This window comes from Chelonoidis abingdonii, chromosome 9 (assembly GCF_003597395.2).
Source record: "Chelonoidis abingdonii isolate Lonesome George chromosome 9, CheloAbing_2.0, whole genome shotgun sequence".
Classification (NCBI taxonomy): domain Eukaryota; kingdom Metazoa; phylum Chordata; order Testudines; family Testudinidae; genus Chelonoidis; species Chelonoidis abingdonii.
Genome location: NC_133777.1, coordinates 687,450 through 700,793, shown reverse-complemented (window position 1 = coordinate 700,793; position 13,344 = coordinate 687,450). Strand labels below are relative to the sequence as shown.

General features: G+C 52.4%; 1 protein-coding gene across 1 annotated transcript in view; it reads right to left on the bottom strand.

Annotated features, from left to right (window-relative positions):
• The window catches only part of HS3ST2 (heparan sulfate-glucosamine 3-sulfotransferase 2), a 45,039-nt gene extending 35,258 nt beyond the window's left edge, over window positions 1-9,781 (bottom strand). Inside the window, exon 1 of the mRNA XM_075069066.1 lies at window positions 9,543-9,781. Coding sequence (XP_074925167.1) covers window positions 9,543-9,781 — 239 coding nt within the window. The remainder of the gene's footprint in view (window positions 1-9,542) is intronic.
• Window positions 9,782-13,344: the final 3,563 nt, after the last annotated feature.

Below are 13,344 nucleotides of genomic sequence, written 5' to 3'. Positions count from 1 at the left end.
TTCTGGCTGTGTGAAGGGACCCTGAGCCTCTCTCCATCTGGCTGTCCCTGCCTTCCAGCCTGCTATCTCTGCCCCACCCAACCGTCTGCTGGAGATTCCCTGGCAGGCCGGAGCAGCAGAGGGGCTGGGCAGAAGCAAGCAGGGCTGCCTGGGCGGGGGGCAAGTGGGGCAATTTGTCCTAGGCCCCTGGCCCTGCAGGGGCCCCCACGAGAGTTTTTCAGGGGTCCTGGAGCTGGGTCTTTCACTCACACCGGGGACCCCAGAAAACTCTCGCGGGGCCCAGGCTCCCGGAGCTTCTTCCGCTCCAGGTCTTTGGCGGCAATTCGGCAGCAGGGGGGTCCTTCTGCCCCGGACCCACCGCCAAAGTGCCAGCTCTTTGGCGGCAATTCGGCAGCAGGGGGCCCCTGCCGCCGAAGACCCCAGGCCCCCTGAATCCTCTGGACGGCCCCGGAAGCACGCAGACTGGAGAGAAGGTGGGAGGCCAAGGGAAGATGACCAGGGTGCTGAGAAATGAGAACAATTTTGCTTCATAAATACCAGTGTCGGGGAGCAGGTGGTGGACATCATGGGTTGGCAGCTGTTCAGTGGCTTACCTGTAATGAGTTTGGGAGGTCTCAGTCTACTTCCCAGTGGACAGGTCTCTGCATCACAAAAGCCATCAGTACAATTCTCTCTTGCTGGAACTCTTGGCGGGGACTCCGCGTGAATGGAGAACACGTTCCCCTGGATCTGTGGGGACTGGGTGGCAGCGCTCGCAGGGCAGCGCACGTGACGTTGCGTCTGCTCTGTGCATAAAGAGAGGCTCTTGGTCTCCAGGGCTGTCAATCCGGCACCTTTCACAAGCAATAAATTCACTGCAATGAAGAGAGGCAAGCAGTGAGTAGAGGGCTGTGTGAAAGAAGGTCTCAAGCTGTGTTTCGACATTGTGTGCTACAAACCTTCTCTCCTAGCACTTTCCTGATGATTGTCACAATTAGGAGATTAATTGAGTGGAATAGATCCCTGCTGACAGGGATTTTATAAGCCAAGATGGAGACGGGCTGCTTCCCGGCATGTTTGTCACTGTAACTAGCTTTGATTTCCTGGACACAAAGCCAGTTTTGTAGATGGCAAAACAAAGACTTCAGACGTCATGAATGGCAGGGCCGTGGGGGCATGATGCAATGCAGTGACTTGCCCCACAGGTATGCTGGGCAGGCTGTGAACACGACCAAGGCCGTGGCAAAGGGCTGGCCTGCTGTGACAGCTCTAGGTCGGTGCTGTGGGGTACTCTGCACCCTTCTCCAGCTGCACGCGCACTTCTCAGTTAGGGCCATCGATCCTGGGCTGAACAGGGCTGGTTCCTGGGCATTTCTTGACTTAGTGTCCTGATCTTTCCTCCCATATGACGTAAGGCAAAAATAATGCCTGTAGCAAGGATACTCTGCACAACAATCCATCCCTTCCATTCACTTTCCATCCCTACAGAGCTTAGCCAGGGTAGGTTTAGGCCTAAGCAGGGTTGCCATAAATAGGTGACCCAGGAATACCAGTAACGTTACAAGCTGCCAGACCGGCTGATGTCTTGGTACAGAAGCTAGGAAGCTCCCTACTAGCCCGAGTGACCCATGCTGGGGCCCTGCATCTCTGGAACGCTGAGGAGCAGCCACACGTATACATTTCCGAGTCCCAAACCAGAACAGCTCACACCAAAGACCCAGACCTCAGTGTGGGCAGCTCACTGAAAGCCTCTGCTCAGTCTGCAGTGGTGCTCAGAAAAACAAATGAAACAAAAGTGGACAGGAAACGGTTTCCCATCCCTGGAATACTTTTTGTTTCCCTTCCATCTCAAATCAGGAGGAAAACTTGAAACCTTAAAAATTTTTGCAAACCCCATTTTTTTTCAGTTTGGGTCAATTGAAACATCTTGTTTCAAAAATTTTGAAATGTTTATTTCTATTTTGACCTTTAAGAATTTTTTTAGTGTAATTAGTTTAAATTTTGAAGTAAAAAGTCATTTTGAATCAGAAAAACAGACCTTTTAATTACGAAAATGTCAAAATCAAATGTTATAACCATTTTGAAACTTTTTTTGAGGCGTAACTGACCCTGATTTGCAAAGAGTTTCAGTTTAAACAAATCAGCAGTTCCAAAGGCAAAAAGAAAGTTCAGTACCCTGCCTGCTCTAAATAAAATGTTTGGGTGCATAAGGAATGGGTTGGGGAATAAAACAGAGAATATAATTACAGTGCTGTTTTAAATCAATGGGTCTCCCTCATTGGGCATACTGGGCACAGTTCTGGTCACCTCATCTCAAAATGGATTTTCCAGAAAGAGATGGGTGATGACAGCAAACAGTGGCTTGCAGAGATTGAACAATCTGGGACTAGTTACTTTAGAGAGGAGACATAATAATGGGATACAATATCATGAATGGTATCGAGAAGTATTGGTATTGGGAATGTATATTCACTTTTTTTCCATAATACAGGAGCAAGGGAATATTCAATAACCTTGAACAGCAGCAAATTTAAAATGGATGAAAAGGAAGTCTTTTTTATACACAGCACACAATAGCCTGTGGAACTCATTGCCATTAGATATCACTGAGGCCAAGACCCTTAGCAGGATTCAATAAAGGACTGGACATGACTGTGGGTAATTAGGACGTCCAGAGTTACATTAGTGTGGATTAACCCCCCGCCTCAAAGACAACGCACTTAAAAAGGCCTTCTGCTTCAGGGCACAACCAGTCACTAACTAATGAGGGCTAGAAAAGCTGTCCCTGGGGAAGGTTGCTCTATACTGCCCATAATGGGGTTTCTGAGGCAGCTGGCATGGCCGCTGCTGGCACCATGAGGTTGAATTACAGGGTGTGATGAACTGGACTGTTCTTAATGTTTTCTCTGAATACTGTGTTGGTGCCTCAGTGTCCCCATGGCAGTTCTTAAGTATCTAGGTGGTGGGATCAGGGTGTGTGATTGCTGCAGAGCAAAGGGCCAGTGCACATAAATGCCTGGCACTTCTGTCTCCTAGCAACTGATGGCCTGGGCCCTCCCTCTGCACAAGGTGCCAGCCGAAGGTGTTGGAGACAAAGGGATCAGGTGACCTCCTGGCCCGGGAAAGGGGCTGAGCAGAGCAGGAGGGGCTGGAGGGGGTTTTAGTCTGGAGCTGCCTGGGGACGAGGAGTGAAGTGCAGACGTGGGTCTGGCTCACTGCCCCCAAAATGGTCCTGGCCGAGGGTCCCGTTCTCCTGTACCTAACAAGCTCTATTTTAGACCTGTTCCTGTCATCAATAAAACCTCTGTGTTTAACTGGTGGCTAGAGTCTCGTCTGACTGCAAAGTGGGAGTGCAGGACCCTGTGGCTGGCAGGGGGAGGGCTGCTGGGCTCAGGATACCTGCCTACCTGTAACCAGCCCCCTGGGACGAGGGGGCAGGGATAAGATGCTCCCGCCCCCCTGCACACCGGAAGAGGGGGCTCACACTGGCTCTGATGCTGGGACGGGAGCAGGAGCTCGCTGCCTGCCCCCACTGGCAGCCAGGGCAAGCGCTGAGATGGGGGAGGAGCTGAGACCCCAGCTGAGTGGGGGGACACCCAGGCAGGGCAGGCCGGCTGCCAGCCAGGTTGCCTGGTCCAGATGTGCTGCTGGGAAGTGATTACACAGCAGGGAGGGAGCTACCAGGGACAGGGCTCAGGGGGGCTGTGACCCCAGGCCCAGCCAGCGAGAGAGCAGGTCCCACCCTGCCCCAGTCAGTTGAATCCAGACCGAAGCTGCAGAGAGATCCCTCCTGGAGAAGGCTGAGGAGACTTGCTGGCCACAGCGCTGCAAACCGCCTTGGGAAGGCTGCAGGGACAGGATCCTGCGAAAGAAGGGATTCCTGTACCAGGAATGGGCTCCCAAGGAGAGTAGAACGGGGAGGAATTGAGAGGGCTGGTGTGCCCAGGAATCCACAGGGTCTTCCTCTCAAGCTGCTGGATGGGAGAGAGTGAGGGGACCCTGGACCTGAATAGGGGAGAATTGGGAGGAGAAGGGGGAAGACCCCTGGGGGATCTCTTCCCTGAGGTGGGACCAACTCTCCATCAGGTGTTCCCCATTCAGAGTCACTGGGAAAGCAACCCAGATCTTGGAGAGAGAGGTCAAGACATGCTGGCTTTAGATGGGATCCAGCCGTTTACATCCCATAGGCCTCACCCGTAGGGCTGATCCCCAAGGGAGACAGGATGATCTGGTTTTTGTGGGGACTATCAGAAGCTTAAAGCCATCACAGTGTCCGATCTGACCCCATGCCTAGGCCTGGGGAGATTCTAGCGAAAGCAGAGGGCGATGGAGAACTTGGCCCTGGCAAACACTGATAAATGTGCATTCTTTACCAGACCTGGGGAGGACACGTGTCCCAGGGAAGAGGGGGCTGGGCTGCCTCAAGGAGGTGGGACTGATGGTAAAGCTGGAAACTGTAAAGGTGGGGACGGCAGAGGTGTTGTATCTGGCCCACAAGCGGGGAGCAGCTGCAAGCCCAAGAGCTGGCCAAGGCCAAGATGGGGGCTCTTAAACAAGAGACCCGAATCGCAGCCCAGAGTGCTGAGAAGACCCGTCCCAGTGGACCCAGGGGTATTGGGGTAGCAAAAGGGTTCAAGCCGCAATAAACCTTCACCATGCAGCCTGCGAGTGCATCAACACACTCGACCTAAGGAGGGGCGGAGACTGGACTGTTCTGGTGTAACTCACACCAAGGAATGGGAGAGATGCTGGGGCATCCATGGGACATTGGTGGGTTCGAACTTCCACAGGTCACTGGCTGAATGGACCTCACTCAGTTCGATCTCAAAGGGGGGAGAGTGTGACAAACTGGGAATGTTCTTAATGTTTTGGTCTGAATACTGTGTGGTGCCTCAGTGTCCCCATGTGCAGTTCTTAAGTATCTGGCAACAGCAAAAGGGCCAGTGCACCTAAATGTCTGCACTCTGTCTCCTAGCAACTGATGGCCTGGGGCCCTCCCCTGCAAAGGTGCCAAATTGAAGGTGTTTGGAGACAAAGAGATCAGGTGACCTCCTGGCCCTGGAAAGGAGCTGAGCAGAGAGGGGAGCTGGAGGGGGTGGTTTAGTCTGGAGCTGGCTTGGGGAAAGGAGTGAAGTGCAGACGTGCGTGTCTGCTCACTGCCCCCAGAATGGACCCGGCTGAGGGGTCCAGTTCACTTGTACCTACAAGCTCTGTTTTTTAGACCCTGTTCCTGTCATCGAATAAACCTCTGTGTTTACTGGCTGGCTGAGAGTCACGTCTGACTGCAAAGTGGGGGTGCAGGACCCTGTGGCTTCCCCAGGACCCCACTGGGGTGGGCTCGCTGTGGGAAGTGCACGGAGGGGCAGAGGATGCTGAATGCTCCAAGGAGAGACCCAGGAGGTGAAGCCGTGTGAGCTTCTTGTCCTAAACAAGTCTGCTCCAAGGGAGAGGAGGCTCCCCAAAATCCTGACTGGCTTTGTGGGGAGCTGTTACAGAGCATCGCCCAGGGACTCCGTGACAGAGGGACCCCTGCTTTGACCCAGCATGGCCATTCCTATCTTCCATGAGTGAGAAAGACGATTCCGCTAGAGGTGAGCCTGAACCAAAGGCCCAGATTTTAACGTTGAATCTGAATCCAGAGGTTGCAAATGGCCCCAATCTTTTAATGTGACCCAGTTCCAAACCACCGCAAATTCTTGAAACCCAGAGCTGGTTCCTAGTTTTGCAGCTTGATCCATCTCTGTTTAATGCATATTTGATGCTGCTTCTGTCTTCAGACTTGAGGATGTGGCTCTGAGGATGTGTTTCTGTAAAGGCTGTGCCTGTTCTGTGCAGAGACCTTCTACTGAAGAGAAATCTGTTGTGTGCCTTCCAAAGTGTGAAAACCAATCTTGTTCCTTAACAAGCTCCCATCACATTACAGGCAGCCTTTCCTCTCCGTTCATTTACAAGCAGCAAAGGGATGAATATTCAAGTTTGTGTCTGTCGTGGTAAGAGAAGTGAGTGCTCACAGTCATCGCTAATGTGGATGGACACAGAGGGGCAGTGGGGCAAAGTTCTAGCAGCTCCAGGTGAAAGTGGGGTTCTCGATAGATGAGTGAGAGCTCTGCCTCTGTTTGGAGAAAGAGGCTCCATTTCCACTGCCCCACCTCTCTGAAGGGGACTGATGCGGTCCTAGGGAGGAGCCTTGGAAAAGAAGTACACCCTAATGTCTGCTGTACAAATGGGCATATGGAGCCTCTCTTGCCCTGGCCTGCATGTGTAGGGTGCCTGGAAAACACTTTGAGCCAATGCAACTGAAAAGTTATTGATTGTCCTGAGATTGCCCAGTGTAGGCCTGGCTTGACATGAGTAACAGGACATGGGGATGGCCATACTTCTTGGGACACAGGATTAGGGAGGCGAAAGGACCAGCAGGCTGGTCACAGAATGGCTGCACTAGCTAAGATAAGCGGGACACCCAGGGAACCATTTACAATGGAGAAGGTAAGTCAGAAATGGAAAGACGAGGTAATGAGTAAGTAGGCTGTGGACAGAGTGTGCCGTACAGGGATTGGCTCATGCAGTGTAACCAAGCCAATCCCCAAACATGTCCTGCAATGGAGCGTGTAAATGTATAGAGTGGAAGAGATGGACGGGGTAACTGTGGATGTGTGGCACATCCTACACCCATTCCCTACACTTGAGCCTTATCAGCTCAAGTGTAGTTTAATTGTACCCCCCTCTGTCTGACCGCCTCCCTTCCACACACATGTGGGGTGATTTCTCAGGCTGCTGATGCTCAGCTTGCTCTGGCTAGACCAGGAGGACTGTCTGCAGAGCCAGTTTAACAGCAATAGTTATTGTCTCTGCTTTCTCAGCACAGAGAGCTCATTCAGCTGCATAAAACTACCTGTCTTGTTACTTGGGAAGAGGGATGATAATAGGATGAGATAGGGCAAAATATGCTAGTCCAACACAACAGGATGCTGCCAGCTCCTTGCCAGCCCATTCAGGGCCAGATGCTGCTGCTTTGTTTTATGTAACGTCATAGGATGAGTTCAAATTTAAAGAAAAAAATGTTTCCTGAAAAGCACCGTCCTAGCCCTGTGTTTGGGTGCCAGGAGTGACACAGGAATTGGATGGGGATTTTGCAAAGAGGTTATTGAGGAATAAAGAATCCACTAGCTCAGAAGAGTCCTGGAGCCATAGGACAGTGCCTGAGTCCCTGTGGGACAGGTGTCCTGATGTGATCATTAGGATCCCCCAGGAGCACTTGGGTCTGGGCCATTTGGTTCATTTTTGTTTTGTGCATTATCAGCTGGAGGAGGGCTGGGATGGCTGGTGAGAGCTGCCCAGTGTGAACGCGGTGGCGACGTGTAAGAACAGACCCACTGTGAAGCTGTGCTCGCTTCAGAGCTGCTGAGCCCCTGCGCTGTCAGGCAAACGTGTCTGAGTGAGTCGGTGCCTGGCGGAGCGGAGAGGAGGAATTAGAGCTCTGGAACAGGTGCCCAGCTGGGAGAGGTCAGTCTAGTGCCATTAATTTCAATTGGCAGATCTCCAGCTGGGGGCCTGGCCCATTGGCTGCAATGGCTCTACCCCCATTTACACCAGCTGGGGGCCTGGCCCATTGGCTGCAATGGCTCTACCCCCATTTACACCAGCTGGGGGCCTGGCCCATTGGCTGCAATGGCTCTACCCCCATTTACACCAGCTGGGGGCCTGGCCCATTGGCTGCAATGGATCTACCCCCATTTACACCAGCTGGGGGCCTGGCCCATTGGCTGCAAGGGCTCTACCCCCATTTACACCAGCTGGAGACCAGGCCCATTGGCTGCAAGGGCTCTACCCCCATTCACACCAGCTGGGGACCTGGCCCGGTGTATTCCAAAGGAAGGTGCCCTGCAGAAAGCCTTGTGGAGGCTTGGCAGTGACTTGCAGCCCCCGCAACTGGTGCCATTCTGGTCTCGCTTTTCCTCTGAGGTGCTGAATGGGACTGGTGCAGACCTGACGGATGTTCTGAGCAACACGGACAGGAAGCCAGAGACCTGATCTGCTACAGAGAGACAGACACGTGGCAGGCTCTCCCTGTGCAGTCTGCGGTCCTGATCCCGGTGTGTGTGTGTGTGTGTCTGTCCCGGCTCCTCACCATAACAGCCTGCTGCTCTAAATCCAGACCCTGGTGCCTGGCCCGAGGAGACATCATGAGAGAGCAGGTGGGCAGGCTCCCCCATGCCTGGGCACAGTGGCACTGTCTGGTTCTGCTGCAAGGGGCACTGCGGCCACAGAGCGGGGGCTGGGATTGGCTTCCAAGGGATGACACCAGGGCAAAGAAGGTTTCTGTGGCCTGTAGTGAGGCCGGATCTTAGCTCTCCTCCTGCCACACATGGCTGTGGGAGGGCCCTGCGAGCGAGGGAGGTTCTCTCTGACCCAGCCTGCAGAGATGTGCAGCCGTCCCAGGCACAGCTCGCTGCATGCAGACAAGGGTGTGTGAGTTACATTAGCCATTTGGGGTACAGTGCGTCTGCTCTCAGCTGCTGATTCGGACCAGCCCCTTTGCTGTGGCAGCAGAACCGGGGTCATTCCAGTCTTTCCCGTTTCCTGACAAGCAGCCAAAGTGAAGCTGCAGAAAAGCTGTTTTTTCCACCTTTAGCCATTTTATTATCTCCATGTGCTGATAAGCTTCAGCAGCAAAGACGCTGCTTATGCACCGGACATTAGAAGAGCCTGAATGAATAAAGCTGGTGCCTGTCACTGAACTCCCCAGCTTTCCCCGCTTGCAAGGGGGACCTTTCAGGAAGTTGACAATTTTGCTTTCAGTCTTTGTGTTCTGCAGGGTTTTTCCCATGACACGTTTGCAGTTTATATCAGATATCACATAAACAACAGCTTTGGGGACCTCCTGCGCATTTCTGTGCTAATGGGAGCCACAGGGAGTTGGGCCTGATTCTGATCTCACCTCTGCTGGTGTAAATCCACAGAAGTCATTGGAGTAACTCCCATGTCAGGGAACGGAAACAGGCCCTTCGAGGCTAGAGAGAGAGCATCTCCTCTTTCCAGACAGTAGCCGCAGTTGTCAGGCCCTAACTCACTCAAGAGACAGGAGCACGCTCCAGCGGGGAGGCCACGTGTTCTGGGAAAGCATGAGCTCCTTCCCTCGGCCATGTCTCTCCTGATGCCCTGTTCTTCTTCACCCACCTCTCAACCTGAGAGCTCACTTTCCATCCCCGGCCATGGGTGCTAGAGCTAGGGGTGCTGGGGGGTGTCACACCCCCTGGCTTGAAGTGGTTTCCATCATATCCAGGGTTTAAGTTTGGTTCAGTGGCTCCCAGCCCCCCCCCCCATACACATTGTTCCAACCCCCCGGTCCCAGGCTCTCCACCTGTTCCCCCAGCACCTTCCCTTGCTAGCTATTTGCCTCCCTTGCTCATTCTGTCCCACTGCTCCGCCTTTGTTCCAGTCCTCTCTAGTATCCCCATCTTCTAGCCCGAGCCCCATTCCCCTCCTTCTTCTCCCCACCCCTCTTACAACCATTCCTTCGTCTCCTGGCCCCCTCCAGCTCGGTGTCTGCACTCCGCACTCACCCAGCATCCTCTCCACGGCGAGTCGGGGCTCCCCCAAGACCAGGGCTGCTCACGTCACTGTCCTTGCCCAGCTCCCTGACCATGTCACTCCCCTCTCTGAGCCCCTCCACTTGCTTCCCAGGCCAGATTCCCACTTCTTGTCCTACCCCCTCGGCTTTTGTCTCTCCTCGTGCTTCAACGCACTCCCCCCACTGCCAGCCTGGTGCCTGCACGCCCACCTCTCCCTCGGACAGCTCCATGCTCTGCCTCCACGCTGCTCCTTGGGCAGGGAATGCCATCCCTGAAAGAGTCCGTGAAGCCACCATCCACTTCTTCAAATCCCTCCTCCAGACCCATCCCAGGCATGAGCTGACTAGCGGCCGTTGGGAGAACCAGCGTGTCATAGTATCTTTCCTCAATCTGAACCTTAGAGTCCAAAAATGAGGTACTAGCATGAAGTCCTCTAAGCTTAATTACCAGCTTAGATCTGATATGCTGCCACCAATCAGGATTTTGAGTACCTGATAAACTCTGGTCTCCCCAAAACCTTCCCTGGGAACCCCCAAGATCCAGACCCTCTGGATTTTAACACAAGGAAAGTAAACTCTTTCCCTCACCAGTGCCTCTCCTAGGCTTTCCCTCCCTGGGTTACCCTAGAAGATCACTGGGATTCAACTCCTTTAATCTTAAAACAGAGGCTTTTCACCTCACCCAGAGGCAATACAGATTCAAGCTCCATGAATTTAAACAAAGGGATTCCCCCTTTCCCCCCCTCCCTTCTTTTTCCCTATCTCCCACCACTTCCCTGGTAAGTACAGACTCAATTTCCTTGAGCCTCAACTGGGGAAAAAATCAAACAGGTCTTAAAAAGCAAAACTATTAATAAAAAGAAAGAAAAAAAGTACAAGTTATCTCTGTAATCTAGATGGTAAATATTACAGGGTCTTTCAGCTATAGAATCTGGAGAAAAAGCCTTCTCCAACAGAAATACAATACAGCAACACCTCCAGCAAACTACACATGTGCAAATAAAGAAAAACAATTAAAAAGACTATACTGCCTTTCTACCTACAAAATTGAAATAGAAGATTAGAGAGCCCGTAGGCACGTGTGGTCACTCTCAGAAACCAGAGAGAACAGCAGCCAGAACAAAAGACACACCAAAGCTTCCCTCCACCCAGATTTGAAAGTATCTTGTTTCCTGATTGGTCCTCTGGTCAGGTGTTGCAGGTCACTGTTTGTTAACCCTTTCCAGGTGAAAGAGACATTAACCCTTAGCTATCTGTTTATGACACAGCGATTGGGGAGAGCTAATGCCATTTGCTTTCATATTAATAAAAGACAAAGTGTGAGTGACTTGCACATTACTGACCCAGGTGCCCATGAGCTCTCATGCCATTGCCCTCCTGCCTGCTACACTCACTGTGATTCCTGTGGCACGTTCTCCAGAGCACAGCCCAGGTCTGACTGTTTCTTTGTGCAGCACCCAGCACTGCGTGGCTGCAGTCCTGACTGAGGTCTCTGGTTGCTCCCACAGTACACAGAAGAAATGCCAGTGATAATGCTTTCCGCTGGGGTTTGTCAGGGAAGGAGTCTGCAGCCAAAAGTGAGTCTAGTATATCCTAGGCTCCCCTCCGGCACAGGCAGCCTGTCAAGCACCTTGAAATGGAAAGGGCTATAGAAATGCAAGGGATTATGGAAGAGATTTGAAGATCTATGCAAGATACACATAACACTATTCTATAGGAGAAAAGGAGGCCAATAAAATACATGCTGAAAATAGCAAATAAGATTAAAGCTGATCTTTTAGCCTTGATGTCTTCGGGTTTGGGGAGAAGAGATCAAGGTTAGAATTTATTTCCGCAGCCTAAAAAAGACCTCAGGGCCGAAATGGCAGGGCTAATCCATTTGTCTATTTCTAGCGTGTTTGTCATTTGCCAGCATTTGATTCTGGAGCCTACAAGCCGACGTATTTTTCTAATCCTGCCGGAATTGAGCCCTGTATCATACACATCCCATGGGTGGGTTGGGAACTCCAGGAGTCACAAGGCAAAGTTGGGACTGCTGTGTTTCCAGCCAGGTGAACTTGGAAATATGCATTCATTCAAGCGCTTGCATGACAGCAAAACCCACTCTGTGTTTGAACTGGTCTGAAGCGCTTGCCCATCTAACACAAGGATCAGCACAGTCCTTTCTGACGCTGAGAGACTGGGTCCACTTAGGATTGTTAAAAGAAAACAATGGGCTTTGCTAGCGTGTTCTGCTGCATTGTGACTAGAGTGAGGGAGCTGCTACATAGAGGCATCAGCACTGGGGTGAATGAGTCACTTTCATGATCCCATTTATTTGTTCTAGTTTCATACTGGAACGGGACCCCGTAAATAGCCTCACCGTATGCCATCAAATAGCCTGACCTCACCTCACCATCAGCAGCCGAAAACAAGAGTCTCATTAAAGGGCTGATACAATTTGTTCTCATTCAGCAGAACAAGCTCGGCTTTCAGTGATCTGAGTGGAAAGCTGAAGTCAGGAAAGCGGCTCCCGATGGTCACTGGAGCAGGATTTGGCCCAGTGTGTTCAGACGGGATCAGGCTGCCATTGCTGTATCCTGACTCCATTCCCCGGTCTCGCTGCTTCCAGCCCTGCCTGTGCTCCATTCAGACCAGGAGATTTACTGAGGAGAGGGGACCAGTGACAAACACCAACGAATTTACTGCAGCGAATGCCCTGTTGTGCTCAGGACGGGGCAGTCGGGAGGCCCCAGCTTGTGCCTTGCTGGAAAGGAGGCTCCCCAGGCACGTTGCTGAGCAGGGGACACGTTTGTGAGCTGGGCAATGCCCAGGCTTCACCTGCTTTTGATTTAGCTGCCAGAAAACACTGATGTTTGCAAGTCGAAGCTCCTGCAAAGATGGTGGCCCCAGTGAAGCCAGCTGGGAGCAGGTTTGTGGCCTGACGCTGGCGCTTCCCTCATAGATGGGGCCTGCGACACACAGGAGGTCTCACAAGATGGCTGCTGCCCTGAGGAGGCACAGAAACGCCAAATGCTCCCAGAGACCCACACCTTACTGTCTCCCGCTATTGAGAACCCAGCCTGGCTTGGTGATTCCCCAGCCTGCCCAGGCCCAGCACCTTCTGAATGACCTGCAGAGCCGCCCGGGAAGTGTCCTGTTCGCTATGGTTAGTACAGTGGGAGCCAGGCAGCTCATGTCTTGGGCCAGCTCCATTTCTTCTCACTGGTGCATGTCCCCCAGCAGCGCGTGGAAGGCGGGTGGGATATTTGCCCCATTAGCTGCTGCTGTTTCTGGTTCCCTGGCCTGGGCAGACTGTAATGCAGAGCAATGTACATTTTCCTCAAGCCACTAGTTAATTAGCACCACAACCAAATTCCGGACCTGCTGGCCAGCTTGGGAGTTCTAAAGCACCAGGATCTCCCTGCTGCTGGAGCCAGAGGTTTCTGTCCAAATGAGGCTGGAAAGTGAATCCCCAAAGCTTCAGTGTCATGAAGCCAGGCTGAAACTTCCATAAGCCTCACGATTCGGTTCTGAACACAACGTGCTCCAAAGGAGGTCAGAGGCAATGCATTTCCTTCTGACTCCAGTTCAAGCTACTTTAGTCTCAAATCTCAGCCGCTCGCCCAGCTGGAGTCACTGGGCCTGGCCGTGCTGCAGAGCCTCATTTCATTCGGAAATACTTTTCTAAGCAGGATAGAATGGTGCTTAAGAGCTAAATGGCTCCCCCGCCCCAGACTTAATCACTTCTAGTGGAGTCCTGGGATGATAGGGATAAAGAGTGGGGCTGGGGGGAGGCTTTAATCCTGGTGAGT